This window comes from Lampris incognitus, chromosome 2 (assembly GCF_029633865.1).
Source record: "Lampris incognitus isolate fLamInc1 chromosome 2, fLamInc1.hap2, whole genome shotgun sequence".
In the NCBI taxonomy this organism is placed as follows: domain Eukaryota; kingdom Metazoa; phylum Chordata; class Actinopteri; order Lampriformes; family Lampridae; genus Lampris; species Lampris incognitus.
In genome coordinates, this window is record NC_079212.1 from 4447864 (window position 1) to 4474932 (window position 27069).

General features: G+C 45.5%; 2 protein-coding genes across 3 annotated transcripts in view; both read right to left on the reverse strand.

The window, feature by feature from the left end:
* The window catches only part of LOC130107116 (matrix remodeling-associated protein 8-like), a 32089-nt gene extending 15292 nt beyond the window's left edge, over positions 1–16797 (reverse strand). The window contains exons 1-5 of the mRNA XM_056273531.1: positions 16644–16797; positions 7392–7418; positions 6852–7160; positions 4236–4337; positions 3659–4120 (exon numbers count right to left, since the gene is read on the reverse strand). Coding sequence (XP_056129506.1) covers positions 3659–4120; positions 4236–4337; positions 6852–7160; positions 7392–7418; positions 16644–16659 — 916 coding nt within the window. The 5' untranslated portion in view covers positions 16660–16797. The remainder of the gene's footprint in view (positions 1–3658; positions 4121–4235; positions 4338–6851; positions 7161–7391; positions 7419–16643) is intronic.
* Positions 16798–21664: 4867 nt separating this feature from the next.
* Positions 21665–24237, reverse strand: aurkaip1 (aurora kinase A interacting protein 1). Of its 2 annotated transcripts, none has more exons than XM_056274834.1 (4): positions 24178–24237; positions 22983–23099; positions 22444–22895; positions 21665–21978 (listed from the first exon to the last, which is right to left on the reverse strand). In XM_056274834.1, the coding sequence occupies exons 2-4, from the start codon at positions 23050–23052 to the stop codon at positions 21862–21864; spliced, it is 639 nt and encodes a 212-aa protein (XP_056130809.1). In that variant the 5' UTR covers positions 23053–23099; positions 24178–24237; the 3' UTR covers positions 21665–21861. The 2 variants fall into 2 exon arrangements, with proteins under 2 accessions (XP_056130809.1, XP_056130810.1); XM_056274835.1 differs by having other exon boundaries at positions 22983–23092; positions 24178–24213.
* Positions 24238–27069: the final 2832 nt, after the last annotated feature.

Genomic DNA, 27069 nt, shown 5'->3' on the forward strand with positions numbered 1-27069 from the left:
GAGGCAGAAAGGAGGCAGCAAGGAGGCAGCAAGGAGGCAACAAGGAGGCAGCAAGGAGGCAGCAAGGAGGCAACAAGGAGGCAACAAGGAGGCAAAAAGGAGGCAGCAAGGAGGCAACAAGAAGGCAGCAAGAAGGCAGCAAGGAGGCAGCAAGGAGGCAACAAGGAGGCAACAAGGAGGCAGCAAGGAGGCAGCAAGAAGGCAACAAGAAGGCAGAGAGGAGGCAGCGAGGAGGCAGCAAGGAGGCAACAAGGAGGCAACAAGGAGGCAAGAAGAGGGCAGCAAGAAGGCAACAAGAAGCTAGCAAGGAGGCAACAAGGAGGCAGCGAGGAGGCAGCAAGGAGGCAGCGAGGAGGCAGCAAGGAGGCAACAAGGAGGCAACAAGGAGGCAAGAAGAGGGCAGCAAGGAGGCAACAAGAAGGCAGAAAGGAGGCACGACCCTCCCCACTCATTTACCACAAGCCCTGTTGGCCAGTTTATTTATGAGTGTGTGTCTCTTTCTTTCTTTCTCTCTCTTTCTTTCTTTCTTTCTTTCTTTCTTTCTTTCTTTCTTTCTTTCTTTCTTTCTTTCTTTCTTTCTTTCTTTCTTTCTCTCTTTCTCTCTTTCTCTCTTTCTCTCTTTCTTTCCTCCCTTACACTTGTCCTTACCTAAAGCAAACCTAGTTGTCTGTCTGTGTATGAAATGTACTGCACAAATAAACCTCTTGCCTGTCGTTCTTTATTTTTCTTTCTTTCGTTTTTTTCCTTCTTTCTCTCTTTCTATCTTTGTTTTCTTTTTCCCTTCTCTGTCTTTTTCTGTCTTGCTTGCTTGCTTTGTTTCCTTATCTCGCTCTCTTTCTTTCTTTCTTGCTTTCTTGCTTTGTTTTTCTTTTCTCCTTTTCTCTATCTATCTTTCTTTTTCCTTGCTTACTTTGTTTGTTTTCTTTCTTGCTTTGTTTGTTTTCTTTTTTCTCTTTCTCCTTTCTTTCTTTTTCCTTTCTTTCTTGTTTGCTTGCTTTGTTTGTTTTCCTTCTCCTTCTCCTTTTCTTTCTTTCTTTCTTTCTTTTTCCTTCATTCTTTCTTGTCACTGAAGAACCTCCCTTCCTCCTCAGTGCAACACAAGAGCAGAAAGGTTTGAGGAGTGAGGTTGGCGAGCGGTGGAGCTGACTTAACTGACCAAATATGCCCCGAATGAACAACCAGGAACCACCACACACTGCACAGTCTGACTACACTCAGAGACCAGGAACCACCACACACTGCACAGTCTGACTACACTCAGAGACCAGGAACCACTACACACTGCACAGTCTGACTACACTCAGAGACCAGGAGCCACCACACACTGCACAGTCTGACTACACTCAGAGACCAGGAGCCACCACACACTGACTGCACAGTCTGACTACACTCAGAGACCAGGAGCCACCACACACTGCACAGTCTGACTACACTCAGAGACCAGGAACCACTACACACTGCACAGTCTGACTACACTCAGAGACCAGGAGCCACCACACACTGCACAGTCTGACTACACTCAGAGACCAGGAACCACTACACACTGCACAGTCTGACTACACTCAGAGACCAGGAACCACTACACACTGCACAGTCTGACTACACTCAGAGACCAGGAACCACTACACACTGCACAGTCTGACTACACTCAGAGACCAGGAACCACCACACACTGCACAGTCTGACTACACTCAGAGACCAGGAGCCACCACACACTACACAGTCTGACTACACTCAGAGACCAGGAACCACTACACACTGCACAGTCTGACTACACTCAGAGACCAGGAACCACCACACACACACTACACAGTCTGACTACACTCAGAGACCAGGAACCACTACACACTGCACAGTCTGACTACACTCAGAGACCAGGAACCACTACACACTGCACAGTCTGACTACACTCAGAGACCAGGAACCACTACACACTGCACAGTCTGACTACACTCAGAGACCAGGAGCCACCACACACTGCACAGTCTGACTACACTCAGAGACCAGGAACCACCACACACTGCACAGTCTGACTACACTCAGAGACCAGGAACCACCACACACTGCACAGTCTGACTACACTCAGAGACCAGGAACCACCACACACTGCACAGTCTGACTACACTCAGAGACCAGGAACCACTACAAACTGCACAGTCTGACTACACTCAGAGACCAGGAACCACTACACACTGCACAGTCTGACTACACTCAGAGACCAGGAACCACCACATACTGCACAGTCTGACTACACTCAGAGATCAGGAACCACCACACACTACACAGTCTGACTACACTCAGAGACCAGGAACCACCATACACTGTACAGTCTGACTACACTCAGAGATCAGGAGCCACCACACACTGCACAGTCTGACTACACTCAGAGATCAGGAACCACCACACACTGCACAGTCTGACTACACTCAGAGACCAGGAACCACCATACACTGTACAGTCTGACTACACTCAGAGATCAGGAGCCACCACACACTGCACAGTCTGACTACACTCAGAGATCAGGAACCACCACACACTGCACAGTCTGACTACACTCAGAGACCAGGAACCACCATACACTGTACAGTCTGACTACACTCAGAGATCAGGAGCCACCACACACTGCACAGTCTGACTACACTCAGAGACCAGGAACCACCACACACTGCACAGTCTGACTACACCCAGAGACCAGGAGCCACCACACAATGCACAGTCTGACTACACTCAGAGACCAGGAGCCACCACACACTGCACAGTCTGACTACACTCAGAGACCAGGAGCCACCACACACTGCACAGTCTGACTACACTCAGAGACCAGGAACCACCACACACTGCACAGTCTGACTACACTCAGAGACCAGGAACCACCACACACTGCACAGTCTGACTACACTCAGAGACCAGGAGCCTCTTAGAGAAGCTTTTTGATCCCAGCAAACAAACGAGGGACACCGTGATGTTCTCTGTTGTAGTACCTGCAGATCTACAGTAAGAAAAATCTGAAACCACACTGACAGGAAGGTGATTTTAAGTGTTAACATCCTTGAAACATGTACTGCACGGTGAGCAGTAGTGGGGGGGGGAGTACAGGTACTTCATTACTTCATTACAAAGTACAAGTACTTTGTTACTGTACTGAGTACATTTTTCAAGTATCTGCAGTTGCTCCATTATGTTACATTTCAGAGAGTTTTGACTTTTGGCTTGACTAGATCTGGTCACATAGGGTAAAAAAAGAAGAAGAAGAAGAAGAAAAACCAGGACTGGATTTACAAACATCTAGAAGGACCGATGATTTAGGATTGCTCATCGTGGATTCACTGGGTTCATATCCTTCTAAATTACCATGACCCCGCCTGTACTATTTGTTCTGTTTTTGCTTTTTGTTGGGATTTTGGGAATTGCTATCAGGCTAAGCGTGAACATTGACCTGTGGATAAACTGGTTCAGTAAGACTCTTTTAAGCCACACTGCAGACTCTGTTAAACATGACCAGTACCTTCACCTTAAGTACATTTAAGAACCAGTACTTGTATATTTTACTTGTGTAGAAATGTCATGGTGGTACATCTACTTGAGTAATTTTCTGTCACGGTATTTCTACTACTTTACTTAAGTTGAAGGGCGTGAGCTCACTTCCTGTGTGCCTTACTTGGCTTTGGCTCATCGCTGGCGATGATTCGGGGGGCGGCGGTGAGGACCGGGGGAAGCGAGGGTCCCACGATCAGCCTGAAGATGCGCCTCTCGTGCAGGCCGCAGTAGTGGTGGTGCAGGTGGCAGGAGTACAGGCCCCTGTCCACGGGCGCCAGCTCGGAGATGCTGAGCGAGAAGTCGCCCGCGGAAAAGGCATCGTCCGCCACGCTCATCTTCTGCCGATGGAAGAGGGCGCCGTACTCCCGCCGCTCCCCAGAGGCGTAGAGGTCCACCAGGCGATCAGCCCCGTCCGGGCGCACGCCGGGGGGCTGGAAGTCCCAGTGGGCCACCTGCTGCTGATCCTCCTGGAGGCCCTCCCTCCACAGGGAACGCCGGTTCACACAAGGCAACGCCACGGAGCTGCCCAACAGCACCACAAACACCGTCTTCTCCCCGTCCCAGTAACGCTTCTCCTTCCGGGCTGTCAACAAACACACAGGCCGATTGGTTACCGAAGGTTCTGCTGAGGGGCGGCTAATAAACACGGCGACTTCCGTCGGACGACACCGAGGAGCGGCTGGACCGGGAGGCCTCACCTGACTTGGTGACGTTGAGCTGGATCTGGATGGACTGGTGAATCTGGCAGTAGTGGTGGTGCAGGTTGCAAGTGTAAACGCCCCGGTCATTTTGGACCACATCTGTGATGAGAAAACAGTCAAGCGATGAAGGGAATAAACAAAGTGAGAGCGAGCTCTCCGGGGAACAGTAAAGATGAATGTAGGGGACGGTCCTGCCAATCAAACGGGCCAGCATGACGCTATTCAGAAACCATGTAGCCGGACTACAGGCCGCTTCTCAGGCCCGCCAGGGTCAGGCCTACATCCAGACTTACATAAGAGGTACACGGGGAACAAGACAAACAGCGGCAGAGCAGAAGTGATGGGCTTGAGCGGGAAAAAAAACACAACACGGAGACGGTGAAATGTCCTCTGAGGAATCTGAGCGGGGTGACTTCATCTGAAGACCGGGGGGAAGGGTTTTACCCGGTGGCTGCGAGAGCTGTTATAAACATTATGACGCTCCATAGAAGTCTCAAAATAACTTGCTGCGAAGGCTCGGCCTCTACCTTCCATCTGACTCATACTGAGCACAAAGACCCACCGCTATTGTTTCACCCTCCGCCCTCGCCCCCCGCCCCGCTACAAGCTAGCCGCCGCTTCTTAAATTCACCCTCCGCCCTCGCCCCCCGCCCCGCTACAAGCTAGCCGCCGCTTCTTAAATTCACCCTCCGCCCTCGCCCCCCACCCCGCTACAAGCTAGCCGCCGCTTCTTAAATTCACCCTCCGCCCTCGCCCCCCGCCCCGCTACAAGCTAGCCGCCGCTTCTTAAATTCACCCTCCGCCCTCGCCCCCCGCCCCGCTACAAGCTAGCCGCCGCTTCTTAAATTCACCCTCCGCCCTCGCCCCCCGCCCCGCTACAAGCTAGCCGCCGCTTCTTAAATTCACCACCGCCTCAAATGCCGCTAACGGCAGAATACCCGGCATGTCCTGTCCTCATGACGATGGACATCACCATCCATCCAATCGCCCCACTCTTCCCAGCCGTCCCGGTCTCTGCTCCACCCCCTCTACCGATCCGGGGAGGGCTGCAGACCACCACATGCCTCCTCCCATACATGTGGAGTCGCCAGCCGCTTCTTTTCACCTGACAGTGAGGAGTTTCACCAGGGGGACGTAGCACGTGGGAGGATCACGCTATTCCCCCCAGTTCCCCCTCCCCCCCGAACAGGTGCTCTGACCAACCAGAGGAGGCGCTAGTGCAGCCAGGACCCATACTCACATCCGGCTTCCTACACATAGACACGGCCAATTGTGTCTGTAGGGACGCCCGACCAAGCCGGCGGTAACACGGGGATTCGAACTGGCGATCCCTGTGTTGGTAGGCAATGGAACAGACCGCCATGTCACACAGACGCCCCCTCCATCCGCTTGTCTAAGTAAGCACGAAATGGGGGTCACTGACTAAACGCCTGTCCCCAACACAAATAACGAATGATGAATGAATGAATGAATGAATGGATGAATGGATGGATGAATGAATGAATGAATGAATGAATGAATGAATGGATGGATGGATGAATGAATGAATGGATAGATGGATGGATGGATGGATGAATGAATGAATGAATGAATGGATGGATGGATGGATGGATGGATGAATGAATGAATGAATGAATGAATGAATGAATGAATGAATGGATGGATGAATGAATGAATGAATGAAAGAGCATTTCTACTACGGCTCGGCTGAAAGTGTCTGGCAAGCGAGGTGGAGGAAGGAGGAGTCTTACTGTTGAAGACGAGGGAGAAGGAAGGAGTCTTACTGTTGAAGACGAGGGAGAAGGAAGGAGTCTTACTGCTGAAGACGAGGTGGAGGAAGGAGGAGTCTTACTGTTGAAGACGAGGGAGAAGGAAGGAGTCTTACTGTTGAAGACGAGGGAGAAGGAAGGAGTCTTACTGTTGAAGACGAGGGAGAAGGAAGGAGTCTTACTGCTGAAGACGAGGTGGAGGAAGGAGGAGTCTTACTGCTGAAGACGAGGTGGAGGAAGGAGTCTTACTGTTGAAGACGAGGGAGAAGGAAGGAGTCTTACTGTTGAAGACGAGGGAGAAGGAAGGAGTCTTACTGTTGAAGACGAGGGAGAAGGAAGGAGTCTTACTGTTGAAGACGAGGGAGAAGGAAGGAGTCTTACTGTTGAAGACGAGGGAGAAGGAAGGAGTCTTACTGTTGAAGACGAGGGAGAAGGAAGGAGTCTTACTGTTGAAGACGAGGGAGAAGGAAGGAGTCTTACTGTTGAAGACGAGGGAGAAGGAAGGAGTCTTACTGCTGAAGACGAGGGAGAAGGAAGGAGTCTTACTGTTGAAGACGAGGGAGAAGGAAGGAGTCTTACTGTTGAAGACGAGGGAGAAGGAAGGAGTCTTACTGTTGAAGACGAGGGAGAAGGAAGGAGTCTTACTGTTGAAGACGAGGGAGAAGGAAGGAGTCTTACTGTTGAAGACGAGGGAGAAGGAAGGAGTCTTACTGCTGAAGACGAGGTGGAGGAAGGAGTCTTACTGTTGAAGACGAGGGAGAAGGAAGGAGTCTTACTGCTGAAGACGAGGGAGAAGGAAGGAGTCTTACTGCTGAAGATGAGGTGGAGGAAGGAGGAGTCTTACTGTTGAAGACGAGGGAGAAGTTGCCGTCGCTGAAAGCCGACTGGGGGACGGAGATGCGGCCCTTGTTGAAGCCGTTGTAGACTCTCTGGTTGGCTCCGGGGGACATGTCCAGGATCCGCTCCACCGAGTACTCCGGGCTGCTGCGGGTCAGATCCCAGTGGACCACCCTCTGCCGGTCCTTCAGACGGTCTCGGGTCCACACCATGCGAGGGCTGTGGCAGGGCAGCACCGCCTGCGACCCCGCCGGGAGGGTGACGTTCTTGGTCTCCACCACCATGCCCAGCCTGCTACTGATGCTCTGGCCCCACGCTGGCACGAGAACAACACAAGACACCCGGTCAGGGGCTGGACTCAGCAGTCCTGCTACAAACTGAAGGAGGAGCCCAGAACAGTAACAGAACCCCAGAAACGACCTCCGTCACCACCATGCAGACACGTGCGAGTCTCTCGGGGTTAATACAGAGCTCCACACCCCGGGTGCTGGGTGCAGCAAGCCGTGAGTTAGTAAAGTGGGAGGACGGAGGAGGTGTAACATCTTACCGGCCGGCAGGAAGACGGCAGCCAGCACTGAAACAGAGAAAACACATGGAGTGTTGTTAGAGGTCTGCTCAGCACGGGCACTACACCCCATCACCACCCTTATTACACCATCACCAGCATTACACCATCGTCACCACCATTACACACCATCACCACCATCATTACACACCATCACCAGCATTACACACCATCACCAGCACTACACCCCATCACCACCCTTATTACACCATCACCAGCATTACACCATCACCAGCATTACACACCATCACCACCATTACACCATCACCACCATTACACACCATCACCATCATTACACCCCATCACCACCCTTATTACACCATCACCAGCATTACACACCATCACCACCATTACACCATCACCAGCATTACACACCATCACCAGCATTACACCATCGTCACCATCATTACACACCATCACCAGCATTACACCATCACCATCATTACACACCATCACCATCATTACACACCATCACCAGCATTACACACCATCACCATCATTACACACCATCACCATCATTACACACCATCACCATCATTACTCACCATCACCATCATTACACCATCATGATTGGCGTCTACTGTTCAGGCCTTTTTCATTTGCAATTAATTTTTCTGCTCGTGGCATCATTTGCTCATTTAACTGTTTTGTGGTAATAATGATGTATTGTGTTGTGGTAATAATGATGTATTGTGTTGTGGTAATAATGATGTATTGTGTTGTGGTAATAATGATGTTGTGGTAATAATGATGTATTGTGTTGTGGTAAAAATGATGTATTGTGTTGTGGTAATAATGATGTATTGTGTTGTGGTAATAATGATGTATTGTGTTGTTGTGGTAATAATGATGTATTGTGTTGTGGTAATAATGATGTATTGTGTTGTTGTGGTAATAATGATGTATTGTGTTGTGGTAATAATGATGTATTGTGTTGTGGTAATAATGATGTATTGTGTTGTGGTAATAATGATGTACTGTGTTGTGGTAATAATGGTGTACTATTCTGCAGCTTGACTTTGTTATTGTCCACCTCTGGGGGTGGAGGCACACTTAATGCACTCACCCTGACATGCAGTCTTGGCCATGATATGATTACTATGTAGCAAATACACTACTACTACTACTACTACTACTACTACTATTACTAGAGTACTACTAGAATACTTCATACAGTACTACTATGATATGATTACTATGTAGCAAATACACTACTACTACTACTACTATTACTAGAGTACTACTAGAATACTTCATACAGTACTACTATGATATGATTACTATGTAGCAAATACACTACTACTACTACTATTACTGCTACTATTACTAGAGTACTACTAGGGTACATCATAGAGTACTACTATGATATGATTACTATGTAGCAAATACACTACTACTACTACTACTACTACTATTACTAGAGTACTACTAGAATACTTCATACAGTACTACTATGATATGATTACTATGTAGCAAATACACTACTACTACTACTACTACTACTACTACTATTACTAGAGTACTAATAGAATACTTCATACAGTGCTACTATGATATGATTACTATGTAGCAAATACACTACTACAACTACTATTACTGCTACTGCTACTATTACTAGAGTACTACTAGGGTATATCATAGAGTACTACTATGATATTATTATTATGTAGAAAAACATAAGACTACCACTACTACTACTACTACTACCACTACTCCATAGAAACTACTATGATAGGATTACTATGACTATGTAACAAGTGTAGTACTCTAGTACTTCATAGCGTACTACTATGATATGATTACTATGTACCAAACATTAGACTACCACCACTACTACTACTACTACGACTACCCCTCCTTCATAGAGTACTATGCTATGATTACTATGACTATGTAACAAGTGTACTACTACTAGTAGTACTACTACTGCTTGATAGAGTACTGCTTTGGTAAGATTACTATGTAGCACCCTATGTTGTGGTATGTGTCCATCGCGGGATGCCTCGTACGCCGCTGTGGATACAAGCAGCTGACAGACCAACAAATGTCCTCATCCGTTCACCGAAGACCTGCTCATTCTGGACCGGCCGGCAGAAGGCAAGAGTCCGGAAGTCTCGAGAAGAAGAGCTGAATACCCACACTGTGGTGAAGTAATCGACTCTTAATCAAGTCCTGAGGCTGGTCTTACAGCCTTGTTTGTCTGGATTTGGGGTATGTGGGCACACCTCTGGGCTGGCACACGGGGCGCTGTGCCTGCAGACGACTTGACGAGACTGAAACGGCACAGCGGCTCTTCCTGCCGCCGGGCCCGGTGCAGCCCGGATGAAAGCAGACTCTGTGGGCCTTGGCAGCACGCTTCCCTGCCGGCCATTAAGCAAACAGCAGACCGAATAGCACTTAAGGGGCAGATGGATGGGAATAGCGAGCGTGCCACCGGGAAAAGTCCGGTCCCTCGAGCGGGAAAACAGAAAGGGGAAACCTTCAGTCTGGATGGTTCAGGCTACACTCAGGTGTGCCGGTGACGATGAAGGCCACCTGTCACAAAACCCAACAGAGATTCTCCCACCGCATTCACAAAGAGGGGAAACCGCTGAGGGTGGGCTTCCAGGGGTCCCGGACCCCCGTCCTCCTGCTAGGGAACACGGTCTCTGCCCGCTCACAGCTGATTCTGGTACGACAGCCGGAGTAGCGGAGTGTGCAGCATGCAGGTCTGCACGGCAGCTGCAGTGTTTACAGGCCGTGATCTGAAGACGGTCTCATCGGACACGCCTCGGCTGCCGAACCACACCACGTTTAACCGTGCCAGTATGTTATGCTTTGTGTAACTGCACGTAACGCACAACAATCTGTCAAAGAAAAACCTGGTTTTAAGTCCGCACCAGGATACGAGTAATGCAACGAGGCCGTTTCCACGCAGCATCCGGATGTGGGCCACTTCAGGCAGTGATGCGGCACTGCTGGTCTTTTCTGGCCCTGACAAAATGGATGTGAACCTGAAGTGGCCCACATGTATAATAGCAAATATGGCCCAAATATGCCAAATCACATGTGGGCCTTTTCTGGCAAAGACGCGGTGCTCTGGGCAACATGTGGTCTGGATGTGACCCTGAAGTGGCCCGTGTGGTAAATGGTGAATATGGCCCAAATATCACACAACAAATATGGGCCACCTTTGGCAAATATGTGGCACATGCAGCATTGCTATGGCTTGGTTCTGGCCCAGATCTGGCAAACAGGAGCGGACCGCCCACGTGCCATCATTCCACACGGTATGTGGGCCGGATGATAGTGCCGGGTGTGGACCGGGTCCGGGCCACAGCAGTTTTGCTGTCTGGGTTTCCAGAACGACACTGTCACAGGGGCGACCGTACTGGAAACTTTGGAAGGGGTCCGGACGACGGATTAAACCGTCTGGCAGAAAGGGAAAACAACGTCGTCCAGACTCTGTAATTTTCTCTCGTCTCTAGACACAGCGGGCGATGAGTCAGGAGGCTGATCTAACACATGTGCTACTGAATTACAATGCTTATTGACGGACATTTTCCAAGTGACCTACCAAATAAATCCCTATTGTGAATCCTGGTGTTGGGAAAGACACAGTAAGACCCGGCCAGTACAGTTAAAACGACCAGAAGCACACTAAGTGTGCGCCTGTCGTGCCCTGTTGCAGTGAGTCAAGATGACAGGATGCAAAGTTTACTTCCTCAGAACCCCTTCACAAATACAGGGGGGGGGGACTACCCAGGCACGGGGGGGGGCTACCCAGGCACGGGGGGGGGGGGCTACCCAGGCACAGATTCCACTCGGCACACAAAGACACAGTCAGAGACAGGCTTCACTTGAGGGGAACAGCCCGTCTAGAAGGAATATTGACTCTAGCACAGCTATATTTACACCCGAGGTTGCATTTTATTAGGCTGTGAGCTGCTCCCCCCCCTCCCCCCCCCCAGAACATTTATTAAAAAAGAAAAAGAATCACCAATCATGAATATCTACAGAGGCTGAGAATGAGTGTAAAGCAGCTGCCTGAAGTCTTGGCTCCTTTCACTGTGGTAACTGACTCTGTTGAAAATCTCACTAGTGACTTAAATGTGGCCCTCTCCAGTCTCCTCCATTCAGTTGCACCTCTCACTACCAGAGCTAGGTGACTAAAGAGGCCTACACCCTGGTTTAATGATAAGACACGTGCTCTTAAGCGGACCTGCAGGAGACTGGAACGTAAATGGCGAAAATCAAAATTGGAAGTTTTTTACCTATCGTGGCATGAGTGTTTACTGAAATACAAGCGTGCTTTATCTACTGCAAAAACATCGTATCTCTCTCACTTAATAGATATCAATAAACATAACCCCAGATTTCTCTTTGACACTGTATCTAAACTTACTAAAAAGCAGTCATCTATTAGCTGCTCACCATTCACAGCCCATGAATTTCTAGATGTTTTCTGCAATAAGGTTGATGAGATATTAAACAAAATTAGTTCTTCAACTCCATCTACTCCTGCAGATCCTGTCATACTAAATTTATATCTACACAATGAGTCACTGACAGTTCCAGTTATTACAGCTTTTGAGACTATCTCTCTTGATACTTTGACTAAGTTCGTGTCAGCTTCTAAACCAACTGCTTGCCTATTTGATCCCTTACCAGCAAAACTTTTTAAAGACCTCTGGCCTTTTCTTGGACCTACAACGCTAGACATCGTTAATTTATCTCTTACTACTGGCATTGTTCCCAGCAGTTTTAAGACAGCTGTGGTTAAACCTCTACTTAAAAAAACGCACCTTGATCCAGGGTCTCTTAATAACTATCGACCAGTCTCTAATCTTCCATTCTTTTCTTAAGTACTAGAGAGAGTTGTGTTTCAACAACTTTTGACCCATATAAAAGAAAACCATCTATATGAACCTTTTCAGTCGGCTTTCAGGCCCCGTCACTCCACTGAAACTGCTCTGACCAGCGTGGTAAATGATCTTCTACTGGCTATCGACTCTGATTCCACTTCTGTGCTTCTACTACTGGACCTCAGTGCAGCCTTTGACACCATTGATCACGGTATACTATTAGACAGATTAAATTGTAATTTTGGTGTCTCTGGCTTAGCTCTCTCTTGGCTCAAGTCCTACTTATCTGGAAGAACACATTGTGTCTGCTATAATAATATTATATCAACATTTTCTGACATTAAATATGGTGTGCCACAGGGCTCAATACTTGGCCCTCTACTTTTCTCTCTTTACATTTCACCTCTTGGCCAAATTATACGCAGTTACGGAATAAATTTCCATTGCTATGCTGATGATACTCAGCTGTATGTGCCTATAAGGGCTGATGATCATACTCAAATCACTAACTTAGAGGCCTGCTTGGCTACTGTGAAAAACTGGATGCCACTTAACTTTCTGCTTTTAAATTCAGATAAAACCAAGATGCTGGTCATTGGCCCTGCTAGACACAGACACCAATTTGATCAAGTAACGACAAGAATCGACAACTCTGTGGTTTCACAAAGTGTGGCAGCCAAAAATCTTGGTGTTACGTTTGATCCCAGCCTTTCCTCTGATAAGCACATTAAAGAAATCACCAAGACTGCCTTTTTTCACTTACGCAACATAGCTAAAACTCGGTCTTTCCTGTCCATGGTTGATGCAGAGACTCTAACACATGCATTTGTTTCATCCAGACTTGATTACTGTAATGTTCTGTTCTCAGGTCTGCCACATTCTAGTACTACAAGTCTTCAGATGGTTCAGAATGCTGCTGCTGCCAGAATCCTAACTAAAACTAGGAAATTTGACCATATTACACCAATTCTTGCCTCCCTTCATTGGCTTCCTATCCATGTTAGATCAGAATACAAGGTGCTCCTGCTGACTTATAAAATCCTAAATGGGCTTGCTCCATCCTACCTGTCTGAGCTCCTTAAACCTTACATGCCATCTCGAGCACTTCGTTCTCAAAATACAGGGCTCCTGTGTGTACCCAAAGTTAAAAAGAAGTCAGCTGGTGGCAGGGCCTTTTCCTATCGGGCTCCATTGTTGTGGAATAACCGGCCTGCTGCCATCAGACCATCAGAGTCTGTTGAGTCTTTAAATCCAAACTTAAAACTCATCTTTTTGCCTTAGTTTACAATTAGCTGCCTTTAAGTTGAGTGCTTCACAACCTGGACTGGATGGCGGGTTGGTTTTCTGTCTCAATGAATTTACCAACCACTCTTCTGCCCACCAGATTATCGAGTATAGATTATGACGAATTGATGACTTAATTGATTATGGCTAACGACTATTGCAAACTGTTCTCTTCTCTCACATGTCTTTTCTCTCTCTCTGAATGATGTCTCCTCCTTTCTCTTTCTCTGTGGTTGAATGGTGTCATGTGAGTCTCTCTTGCATGCATGTGCAGTCGGTTCTCCTCCCAGGTCTCCGTGGTGATGGTGGCCGCCATGTGGATGCTGCCTGCTCTTCCTCTCCTCACCTAAGTTTTTCTTAGTACATGATGATGCTGGTCACGTGGCTTGGGTCCTGGACTGCTCCGTTGGCACGTGGACACTGCTTGGCATCCTGTGCATCATGTTCTTCATAAATTCTAGTGTCCATTATAATTCTGTTCTCCTCTTTCAATGTTGTGTTATGTAAATTGCATGAACACAACATCCATTGCACGCTGTCCTTCTTGGGAGAGAGATCCTCCTCTGCTGCTCTCCCTGAGGTTTCTTCCAAGTTTTTCTCCATGTTAAAGGGTTTTTTTGGGGAGGTGTTCCTTATCCGATGAGAGGGTCTAAGGACAGGATGTTGTGTTGCTGTTAAGCCCACTGAGGCACATTTGTAATTTGTGATACTGGGCTATACAAATAACATTGATTTGATTTGATTTGACCAGAAACAGCAGTCCAGGCTTACGTACCGTCCCGTCTCTGGGTTGACGGGACGTCCTCTAGTAACTCCGTCACCGGGCAACACCTAAGAGCCACACTGCTGAATTTAAGGTGGGTGTTTGCCAACATGGGGACGCCAAAAGTGTTCCACATTAAAGCTGTTGTGGCGGTGATTTACTAAAGTCCCTCTCAGTGAGACGGCCCCAGGTAAAGTGTGCGCCCCTCACACATGTGTGTGCTGTGTGTGCAGTTGGCCCGCGCCTCTCTGCCTTGAATTAATTTGTGTGTTTTACAAGGCTCAGCCTACCCCACTCCAGCTCTGCTGCTCGTTTCCCCCCGATCAGCATTTCCACTCTGTTTTGGGGGCTGTTGGTGATCGTTAATGAACACAATCTGCCGTAAATCTACTTGGCGCGGTAATTCCTGTTAATCCTGAGTCTGAACAGGCCTCATGGTGAAACAGTCATTACTCACACACACGCACACACACACACGCACACACACGTAATGACTACTGGTGGTGGTGGTGGTGGGGTTGTGTTGTGCTGACTCCCCAACTCAGCCCACAGCTAACTCGAAACACATTGGGCCAGAGCCATGTAGGAGTTCCCACACATACACACACACACACACACACACACACACACACACACACACACACACACACACACACACACACACACACACACACACACACACATATACAGACACACACATACACACATATACAGACACACACATACACATACTCACATACACGCACAAATACAACAGCCAACAAGCCAACGAGACAAAATGCTGCTGTACACTGTGTGTATGTTAAGACACAGACAGATAAACAGATAGATAGATAGATAGATAGATAGATAGATAGATAGATAGATAGATAGATAGATAGATAGATAGATAGACAGACAGACAGACAGACAGACAGACAGACAGACAGACAGACAGACAGACAGACAGACAGACAGACAGACAGACAGACAGACAGACAGACAGATAGATAGATAGATAGATAGATAGATAGATAGATAGATAGATAGATAGATAGATAGATAGATAGATAGATAGATAGATAGATAGATAGATATAGATAGATAGATAGACAGACAGATAGATAGATAAACAGACAGATAGATAAACAGACAGATAGATAAACAGACAGATAGATAAACAGACAGATAGATAGACAGACAGATAGATAGACAGACAGATAGATAGATAAACAGACAGATAGATAGACAGACAGATAGATAAACAGATAGATAGATAAACAGATAGATAGATAAACAGACAGATAGATAAACAGACAGATAGATAAACAGACAGATAGATAGACAGACAGATAGATAGACAGACAGATAGATAAACAGACAGATAGATAAACAGACAGATAGATAAACAGACAGATAGATAGACAGACAGATAGATAGACAGACAGACAGATAGATAAACAGACAGATAGATAGATAAACAGATATATAGATAAACAGATAGATAGATAAACAGACAGATAGATAAACAGACAGATAGATAAACAGACAGATAGATAGACAGACAGATAGATAGATAAACAGATAGATAGATAAACAGACAGATAGATAGATAAACAGATAAATAGATAAACAGATAGATAGATAGATAGATAGATAGATAGATAGATAGATAGATAGATAGATAGATAGATAGATAGATAGATAGATAGATAGATAGATAGATAGATAGATAGATAGATAGATAGATAGATAGATAGATAGATAGATAAACAGATAGATAGATAGACGGATAGATAGATAAACAGATAGATAGATAAACAGACAGATAGATAAACAGATAGATAGATAAACAGATAGATGGATAGATAGATAGATAGATAGATAGATAGATAGATAGATAGATAGATAGATAGATAGATAGATAGATAGATAGATAGATAGATAGATAGATAGATAGATAGATAGATAGATAGATAGATAGATAAACAGACAGATAGATAAACAGACAGATAGATAAACAGATAGATAGGACACGCAAAGCAAACTTAGACCAAAGTGGGCCAAGGTTGGCGTTACAGTCTGACAGGTATCATTAAGTCTTCTAACACTGTAAACTGAGAACAAAAACAACCAAAACAAAACAAAACAAACAACAAACAAATAAAATGATCCAGATGCCTGTCGGGTAAACTTTATCGATCACCGCACGACACCGCAGCTAACTTGTGCAGTCCAAAAACAAGGAGGCTGTTTTTCGTGCTGTGGAGACGGTGCAGCACGGCCCGGACGGGAGTTTGCAAGAGGAGAAAGTTCTGTGCAGCAAGAAGCGCGGCGCGTGCCGGGCGGGCCGCGAGGACTTACTCTGAAGCAGCAGCATGTCGTCTGTCGCGCGTGCGTCCGTCCGTCCGTCTGCAAAGCTCCTCAGGTAAAGCAGCAGAGCGCGTGTTCGCGTCAGCGGTCCGGGCGGAGGAGAAAAAATCACCTGAACGACGCTCAACCAACACAAGTTCCGTTCAGTCTCCTCCTCCTCCTCCTCCTCCTCCCGAAACCTGACCCACAAACCCACACCGGCCAATCCCGTCTCACTTCGTCAGATATCTCCCATTCCCATCTTTATTCCCTGCGCCAGTGGTTCTCCACCTTTTTGGGGTCCTGGACCCCCTGCGTATGTTTGATCTACCCTGAGGACCCCTCCACCTGATCTTGGGGGAGGGGGGTTGCAATTTGGTAGAAACAGTAGAAACTGCATTTTAAATTGCATTATAGCATTTATTCACTCTTTGGGGCAAAAATAAGAGCTTTCAATTGTAGCTTAGATATAGTTAACAAAACAGAATTCTTATGCAGTAACTTTCAGTTATATGTAACAAAACAGAATATGTATTCAGTAACTTTCAGATATATGTAACAAAACAGAATATGTATTCAGCAACTTTCAGATATATGTAACGACACAGAATATGTATTCAGTAACTTTCAGATATATGTAACAAAACAGAATATGTATTCAGTAACTTTCAGATATATGTAACAACACAGAATATGTATTCAGTAACTTTCAGATATATGTAACAAAACAGAATATGTATTCAGTAACTTTCAGATATATGTAACAAAACAGAATATGTATTCAGTAACTTTCAGATATATGTAACAACACAGAATATGTATTCAGTAACTTTCAGATATATGTAACAAAACAGAATATGTATTCAGTAACTTTCAGATATATGTAACAAAACAGAATATGTATTCAGTAACTTTCAGATATGTGTAACAAAACAGAAGATGTATTCAGTAACTTTCAGATATATGTAACAAAACAGAATATGTATTCAGTAACTTTCAGATATATGTAACAACAGAATATGTATTCAGTAACTTTCAGATATATGTAACAAAACAGAATATGTATTCAGTAACTTTCAGATATATGTAACAAAACAGAATATGTATTCAGTAACTTTCAGATATGTGTAACAAAACAGAACATGTATTCAGTAACTTTCAGATATATGTAACGACACAGAATATGTATTCAGTAACTTTCAGATATATGTAACAACACAGAATATGTATTCAGTAACTTTCAGATATATGTAACAACACAGAATATGTATTCAGTAACTTTCAGATATATGTAACAAAACAGAATATGTATTCAGTAACTTTCAGATATATGTAACAAAACAGAATATGTATTCAGTAACTTTCAGATATATGTAACAACACAGAATATGTATTCAGTAACTTTCAGATATATGTAACAAAACAGAATATGTATTCAGTAACTTTCAGATATATGTAACAAAACAGAATATGTATTCAGTAACTTTCAGATATGTGTAACAAAACAGAAGATGTATTCAGTAACTTTCAGATATATGTAACAAAACAGAATATGTATTCAGTAACTTTCAGATATATGTAACAACAGAATATGTATTCAGTAACTTTCAGATATATGTAACAAAACAGAATATGTATTCAGTAACTTTCAGATATATGTAACAAAACAGAATATGTATTCAGTAACTTTCAGATATGTGTAACAAAACAGAACATGTATTCAGTAACTTTCAGATATATGTAACAAAACAGAATATGTATTCAGTAACTTTCAGATATATGTAACAACAGAATATGTATTCAGTAACTTTCAGATATATGTAACAAAACAGAACATGTATTCAGTAACTTTCAGATATATGTAGCAAAACAGAATATGTATTCAGTAACTTTCAGATATGTGTAACAAAACAGAACATGTATTCAGTAACTTTCAGATATATGTAACAACACAGAATATGTATTCAGTAACTTTCAGATATATGTAACAAAACAGAATATGTATTCAGTAACTTTCAGATATATGTAACAAAACAGAATATGTATTCAGTAACTTTCAGATATGTGTAACAAAACAGAACATGTATTCAGTAACTTTCAGATATATGTAACAAAACAGAATATGTATTCAGTAACTTTCAGATATATGTAACAAAACAGAACATGTATTCAGTAACTTTCAGATATATGTAACAACACAGAATATGTATTCAGTAACTTTCAGATATATGTAACAAAACAGAATATGTATTCAGTAACTTTCAGATATATGTAACAAAACAGAATATGTATTCAGTAACTTTCAGATATATGTAACAAAACAGAACATGTATTCAGTAACTTTCAGATATATGTAACAAAACAGAATATGTATTCAGTAACTTTCAGATATATGTAACAACAGAATATGTATTCAGTAACTTTCAGATATGTGTAACAAAACAGAACATGTATTCAGTAACTTTCAGATATATGTAACAACACAGAATATGTATTCAGTAACTTTCAGATATATGTAACAAAACAGAATATGTATTCAGTAACTTTCAGATATATGTAACAAAACAGAATATGTATTCAGTAACTTTCAGATATATGTAACAACAGAATTTTTATGCAGTAACTTTTAACAATGCAAACGGGAGCGAGATCTATTAAAATACAATAAATTACACTTGTGAAACAGATGTAATTAGAGAAAAAAGTCCTGTTACCCTTTATAGTTTAGCTAGATAAAGGTCTCAGTCACATTTGAGTAAAATAATCCTACTTCTATAAATGTCATAGGATCTTTTTTTTAAAGATATTTTATTTTCACGGACCCCTTGCAATTACACCACGGACCACTAGGGGTCCGCGGACCCCCGGTTGAGAAACACTGCCCTGCGCTACACTACCAGCTGCTGGACGAGTCGTCTGGAAGCGGTTTAACGCCGGACGCCCGGGACCTCACTCCCACCTAAACGACCACGGGCGGTCAAAATGACCGCCGGCTTTCAAACTCTATATTAATGATGCATTGAGCTTATGTAGCGCTTTTTTAACACTCAAAGTCGCTTTACAATATATTCTGTCGGGATAAACACGCCCGATTGAGGCATTAATGCATTACGCGCGTGCTAGCGTGTCTGTTATGAAACTAACGCACGCCAAAATTCACATTTTAACAACTTTAATTACTGTTTTCCAAACAATTTAAAATGGCCGCCGTCCAGCGCCTGTAAACACTGGTCATGGTGCGTCTGCAACCGGACATGCCGGACATCGTCACACATCAAGTTTAGACCACTTCTCGGCACTGGAGGGCGCTAGTGTGTTGCTGGGACAGAGCGACGAACTCGACGAAGGAAGTGACGCCACCAACACGCGTCATAACTACTGACACGGCGCGCACCATCACGCGCAAATTACGAACGGTCATGTTGACCGCTCACGGTCGTTTTAGGTAGATCTTGTCGTAACTCATTTTAATGCAAGTATATCGGTTTTTGGGAGAATCCCCCCCCCCCACACACACACACACACAAAGTTATTAAGCTTTGAAAAGCCCAAAACGGTCATAATGACCGTCTTGGTCGTTCTATTGAGAACTCTACCCAGATAGCAGACACATCTGGGCCTCATCTGGGGCACTTTTGGTACTTAGGGCCCAGTTACGGCTCACTGGCAACTGTTGTGTGGGCCACACGTGGCCCAAAAGTAATGAACCGGGCCTGACTTGGGTTGCAGCACATACTATGCGGGCCACATCTGGCCCACATAGTATGTGCTGCATCGCTTTCCTTTATCAACGGCTAAACTGGAGGAGGCCGCTCTGCAGCCTTAAGGGATATTTATATACTGCAGTATATAAACATCCCTTAAGGCCGCTCTGCAGCCTTAAGGGATACTTATATACTGCAGCACTGCCACTCAACGCAAGCCATTTAACATCGTCAGCAGCAAAACTCAAACCACCAACCGTGCTAACTTCACGCTAAACCAAGTTGTTTTTAGTTCTCACATAACAGGGAAAGTGTTCAAATCTATATCACGAACACACGATTTTCCAAATGTGTGCTAAACGCTTCTTTAAAAGATTTCCACCCCTACCCGTCAGTGCAAACTAGTCTTCCAGAACAACTTGAACCTAGAGGCCGGTTAGGGCCATCTGTACTTGATGGGGGACACCGTCACGGTGGATGATTATGCTTCTTACAGGTGTAGAAACCAAAGTGACTTGTGAAGTACAATACAAACACGGCATTCTAAAGACATTTTGGTGAACAGCAACTTACTTACACAATGGCATTTTGGCAGCAGTGTTCGTAACTGAGAAATCCAACGTGATCGTTTGTCTTTGTAGCAACATGAACTATGACGGTTGTGTAATCTTGTTTCCAAGGATGAACATAGAAAGGTTACGCACAATACTGCCAACCACAGCTTAAATAAGGAAATGCAAATTCACATCAAATGAATCGGTTCTTCGGATGAGATGCTAAACTGAGGTCCCGACTCACTGTGGTCATATAAAATCCCACTGCACTTACTGCAAAGAGTGGGGGGGGGGGTTCCCCAGTGTCCTGGCAAAAATTCCCAACCTGGTTCTCTCCATCTGGCCACCTAATCATCCCCCAGCTTAACTGCCTCAATGCTTCCTCCCTCTCCACCCCAGGCTGATGTGTGGTGAGCGTTCTGGTGAGACATGGCTGCCGTGCATCACCCAGGTGGTGCCGCACATTGGTGGTGGTTGAAGTGAGTTACCCCCTTCACCGTGAAGCTCTTTGGGTATCAACATAAATGTGCTTTATAAATGTGTGTGTGTTGGCCCTGTGAGGGTCTGGCGGCCTGTCCAGGGCGTCTCCCCCCCGTCCTCTAATGACTGCTGGGATAGGCTCCAGCATCCCCGTGACCCTGAGTAAGGATAAGCGGTTTGGATAGTGAATGAATGAATTTATAAAAGTAATCCATTATTATTATCAATATCATTCTTAAATGTGGAAACAACTTACGCAAAATGAAATGACTGAACAACACGTCTTAGACATGACAGAGATATTTTATTTGACCATGTTAACTTAATATTTGTCCTCATCAATGAAAAATGTGTCATCATCGAAGAGCAGAATGGAGACCGTGTGTTGACTCCGAGGTGGGAAAAAGCAGTGCCTGGTGTGTCGCACAGCAGTCCCGGGTAAGGGAGGTATAAATGTGTTGTGAGAGACAGCAGCAACTGTGTAAATACTGCTCAGTCCTTTCTGTTTCCGTATTGTTTAATGAAGAGCTTAGGCACACTCCATCCCTCAGGAGGTTTCTTCAGTCCGGCCCGCCTCCAAATCCTCTTCATATCTTTCTCAAATCGCTTCTGTACAAGACAAAAACAGATATCATTGCTGGACTGCTCAGTCCGAACACTGTCGTGTGCCATAGTCATACCCATACATTAATCTGTTGGTAGAAGTCCATATCCAAAAAGATCTTGTGATTTTCAGAGCTCATGCTGTAATTACGTTTTCAACTTTTATGATATAATAACAACCAAGTTTTCAAAATATATGTCTTCACAAATTGAGGTCAGGACTTTGGTAAAAAGACTATGATTAATCAATTATGAGTAGTTATAGCTATGTTTTTAAATTAATCACTATCACTTCCCCCTGAAATGAAAATCAATGTGTCCATAGCAGAAAAGCTGCAGCTTCTCATAGCTTCTACAAGCTGGGAGAGTCAAAAGAAAAAAATACTATCGGCGACAAGGAATCACATCTGACTCACTGTGTATATTATTCATTCCACGGCACACTTCCCCCTTTACAGAGGGCAAACTCACCTGCTTCTTTTTTCCCCTGCCTTCAAGCACCCTCTTTCTAAGGAATTTCGTCCGTTTCATCAGCTTCCTGTACTTGTGCCTGTTCATCTTCCGCCTTCTGATCTTCAGAACATTCTTACAACTAAGGGGTACTGGTGTTGATGAGCTCTCCCCATCCTCCAAAAGAGGGACAGAAAATGGTGGCAATACCTTCTCCTCCAGCAACTCTACTTCACTGAGGGGCTGTGGAGCCTCCGCAAGAGGAGGGAGGGAGTAACGCAGAGAGAGCCAGCTCTCCAATGGGCTTACTGACAGTTTACGAGGCACAAGGGCCTCTTCCAGTTCTGGCTCAAGTTGGACCCATCGTGGAGGTGAGGTGTTGTTTGCTGCAGTTGAGTAACATCCGAGTTTGCCTTTTAAAGAGGGGCAGTAAGCAGCACCGGCAGATTGTACAGATCCACTGTGAAGTTTAGCTGGGAATAAGAACAACACAACCATGTCAACTCCAACACTGACAGAGAACAGTGAATAGAGATCCATACATATTTGATCAAACTTACCAGTCACTCGGCAAAGCAGCGTGAGACGAGGACCGACCCTTGAAATAAACATTCTCAGGTCTCCGATCATCCAAATAAAGTCATCGGGATGTACGTCGCTGGTCCCTTTCCTGTGGGCTTTGATGAAATATGTGACATTAGCTTCAGCCACATCTCCACAACGACCTAACCCGTTTTCCCAGGGGGAGCATCTTCCAAATCAAATCTTAAGTACAGTCGTGTGGAGGAATAACCAGCCCTCACTCTTCAGTCAGGTTCTATTTGCAGGCAAGTGAACTCTATGTATTCAAACATGAATGGACAGCAATCAACCTACACCACAGCAAGTCATATTAAATGTTCCCTCTCAAGAATTTTGTAGTACACCACAGGTAGGATGGTACATTACATTTTCCAGTTTCACGCAGCCTCAGCAGTCTCCAAAGACTAAGGCAGGGAAATACTAACACACACTAACGGTCTGGTATGCCAGCACATGCTATCAGTTATACCACTGACCAGTTCGTCGGGGATGAGCTTAAGGCCTATAGGGTCAGTCCATTTTAACACGTACACCTGTCCTCGCACATTCTAGGGACGGTAAAGGTTAGTTAATCACATATTAATATTTGCGCTAAAAAAAGACCCCGAGACTACAACATATTCACTGAAAATGTGGTTTATCAAAATGGTCACCCATCATTACGATGTAGCTACTAATGAACATACTGGAAACTAAAAGACCAAAACAAAAAACACTTGCGCTGTAGTAGGTCAGCAACCACCAACAGCCTACCGGTTAGACGCGGTAGCTAACAAACCCCAACAAACAAACAAGATTCGGGTTGTGATTTGCACCGGGACGGAAGAGCTGGAGAATTATCCATCCATCCATCCATCCATCCATCCATCCATCCATCCCAATACACCCCGACCTGACTCGGCCGGAGAAACAGCGAGGGCACCGGCTCACCGGCTCTAGCTAGGCTAACCTAGCGCTAGGCTAACCCAGCTAGGCTAACCTAGCTGGGTTAGCCTAGGTAGGTTAGCCTAGCTAGGTTAGCGGCGCAGCAGCTTCCGTCTTTACCTACGGCTGTTTTGTGTAGTTTTTTTGGGGGGGGGTGAAAAAGCCATGGCTTTATCTTTACGACAACGGTTAACTTCTTTTTGCAGAATCAAACAAGACTATTCACAAATCTCCCATACACAACTTTACCTGATATTGTTGTTGTGACCGGGACTTTCGTCTTCAATGTGACTTCAGAACGGCTTCCGGCTTGCGTTGCACAAAACACACGCACTTCCGGTCTCATAGAGTTTACTATAGTTCCGCATGTATGGGGGGGACGAGTCAACCTCGCCTCGGTAGTGCGTCGACACGGAGCCCGTGGTGGGTTTAAAAACCCGAACAGAACCGAAACGCCCCGTCCGAACAAAGCGGCCCGGAGGGAGTTTAAACTGTTAATCCGTGGCGAAAGCGTCGGTCCACAAATGGCATCGCAACTCGCTACGCTCCCGCGCGCACGTTTATTAAAAATATCGATCAGAAAAAGATTAAACTTAACGAATCGGTCCAGCAGACTCGGTGCTGGTATCAATAGCACGCGGTTATAACCCACATGCCATGGCGGGCTCTGAACTGTGTAACGCCGTGTCCGCTTTCACGTTGACATTTTGTAATTCTCTTTGTTGTTCCTCATCTCAGCGGATTAAACCGCAACACCGCAACCCCTTTATGGCGGGATCGATTAAGGGTCCGTTATTTGTTACCTAGTGCTGTAGTGAGGGTAACCCTGTGTCTGATATAGAGGAGACAAGCAGTGGCTACAATGTGAATCATACACTCGTCCGCCACAGAACATTAAAGAGTATTATTGTTATTATAATTATTATTGTTATTGTAACCGGTTATTTTGTTGCCCGGTGCGGGATTCGAAACGGGTATACCGCACCACATGGCGACGCCACTAACCGCTCGGCTAAAGGGTCAGACCCGTTAGCTAGCTAGGGGCTAACGTGTCTTATTAGTAGTTATAAGTCATGTTAGCCCCTATTTAGCTAACGGGTCTGGCCCTTTAGCCGAGCGGTTAGTGACGTCGCCTTGTGGTGCTATATACAGCGTATCGAATCCCGCACCGGGCAAGAACATAACCAGTTACGTTGTTATTTTGCAATGAATTAACAAAAGATGTCCTGCTTTTCCTATCAGATACGCCTTCCAGGTTAATCCAGGTGATGTGATTTAGTCTACTTCAGTCTTGTGTGTGCGCGCGCGCGCGTGCGCGCGTGCGTGTGTGCGCGCGTGCGTCATGTTTTGCTTCCTATGTAAAACATTGTGGCGAGTTCAGGAGCAGCCGGGAATCCGCCGCAGCCGGGACGCGAAACCGGGGCGAAGGTGCTAACCAGTCAACTAAAGGGTCCGACCCGGCTAGCGAGTCTAGTCGTTACGGTACCCCCCCCGGCCCCCTCCTTCGGGAAGCGCGTCCCCGCCCTTCTCCATATCGGCTCCCTCACGCCTCTGGGTGCACGCGCTTCCGATGGCCTCACGGTCTCACCATCCCACTTCTGGCACCATCCATCATCCAACCCGCTGGTCCTGCTCTCAGGGTCGTGGGGATGCTGGAGCCTATGCCAGCAGTGACTGGGCAGCAGGCGGGGAGACACCCTGGACAGGCCGCCAGGCCATCACACACACACACACACACACACACACACACACACACACACACACACACACACACACACACACACACACACACACACACACACACACACACACACACACACACTGATCCACCTGACCTACATGTGTTTGGACTGTGGGAGGAAACCGGAGCCCCCGGAGGAAACCCACGCACACACGGGGAGAACATGCAAACTCCACACAGAGGACGACCCGTGACGACCCCCAAGGCTGGACTACCCCATAATTTGCAGATTGTTTCAGCTGAGCAACAGAATGTTAATAAACGATTGTTTTCCATGTATGCTTATATTTCCTAGATGTTTTTAATGTCTGTCTCCCATGAAGTTCTATTCCAAATGATAAATGTAATAAAATCTCTCCCCACAAAGTGGCACAGTTCTATAAGCAATCAGAGAGCCAGCACTGTCAAAGTGCTGTCCTTTGAGATACGTGCAGGCGATTGCATCCAATCATTTATGAATGGGCCATTTTCTAGTAGCTTTCATCCAGTGTGTTGGCTTCACAATGTGAGTCCTGACACAATGTGGTATTCAAAATCTGCACAAGCAAACTACAGATTAGTGGACTATGATGTTCGCGCATGACATTGTGATCTGTAGTGAGAGTAGGGTGCAGGTGGAGGAGAGCCTGGAGAGGTGGAGGTATGCACTGGAGAGAAGAGCAATGAAAGTCAGTAGGGGCAAGACGGAATATCTATGTGTGAATGAGAGGGAGGACAGTGGAATGGTGAGGATGCAAGGAGTAGAGGTGGTGAAGGTGGATGAGTTTAAATACTTGGGGTCGACTGTCCAAAGTAACGGGGAGTGCAGGAGAGAGGTGAAGAAGAGAGTGCAGGCAGGGTGGAGTGGGTGGAGAAGAGTGTCAGGAGTGATGTGTGACAGAAGGGTACCAGCAAGAGTTAAAGGGAAGGTTTACAAGATGGTGGTGAGACCAGCTATGTTATATGGTTTGGAGACAGCGGTACTGATGAAAAGACAGGAGGTGGAGCTGGAGGTGACAGAGATGAAGATGATAAGATTTTCACTGGGAGTGATGAAGAAGGACAGGATTAGGAACGAGTATATTAGAGGGACAGCTCAGGTTGGACGGTTTGGAGACAAAGCAAGAGAGGGGAGATTGAGATGGTGTGGACATGTGTGGAGGAGAGATGCTGGGGATATTGGGAGAAGGATGCTGAATATGGAGCTGCCAGGGAAGAGGAGAAGAGGAAGGCCAAAGAGGAGGTTTATGGATGTGGTGAGGGAGGACATGCAGGTGGCTGGTGTGACAGAGGAAGATGCAGAGGACAGGAAGAGATGGAAACAGATGAGCTGCTGTGGCGCCCCCTAACGGGAGCAGCCGAAAGTGGTAGTAGTAGTAGTGGTGGTAGCAGTAAGTACAGATTAGTGACCAGCCGAGATC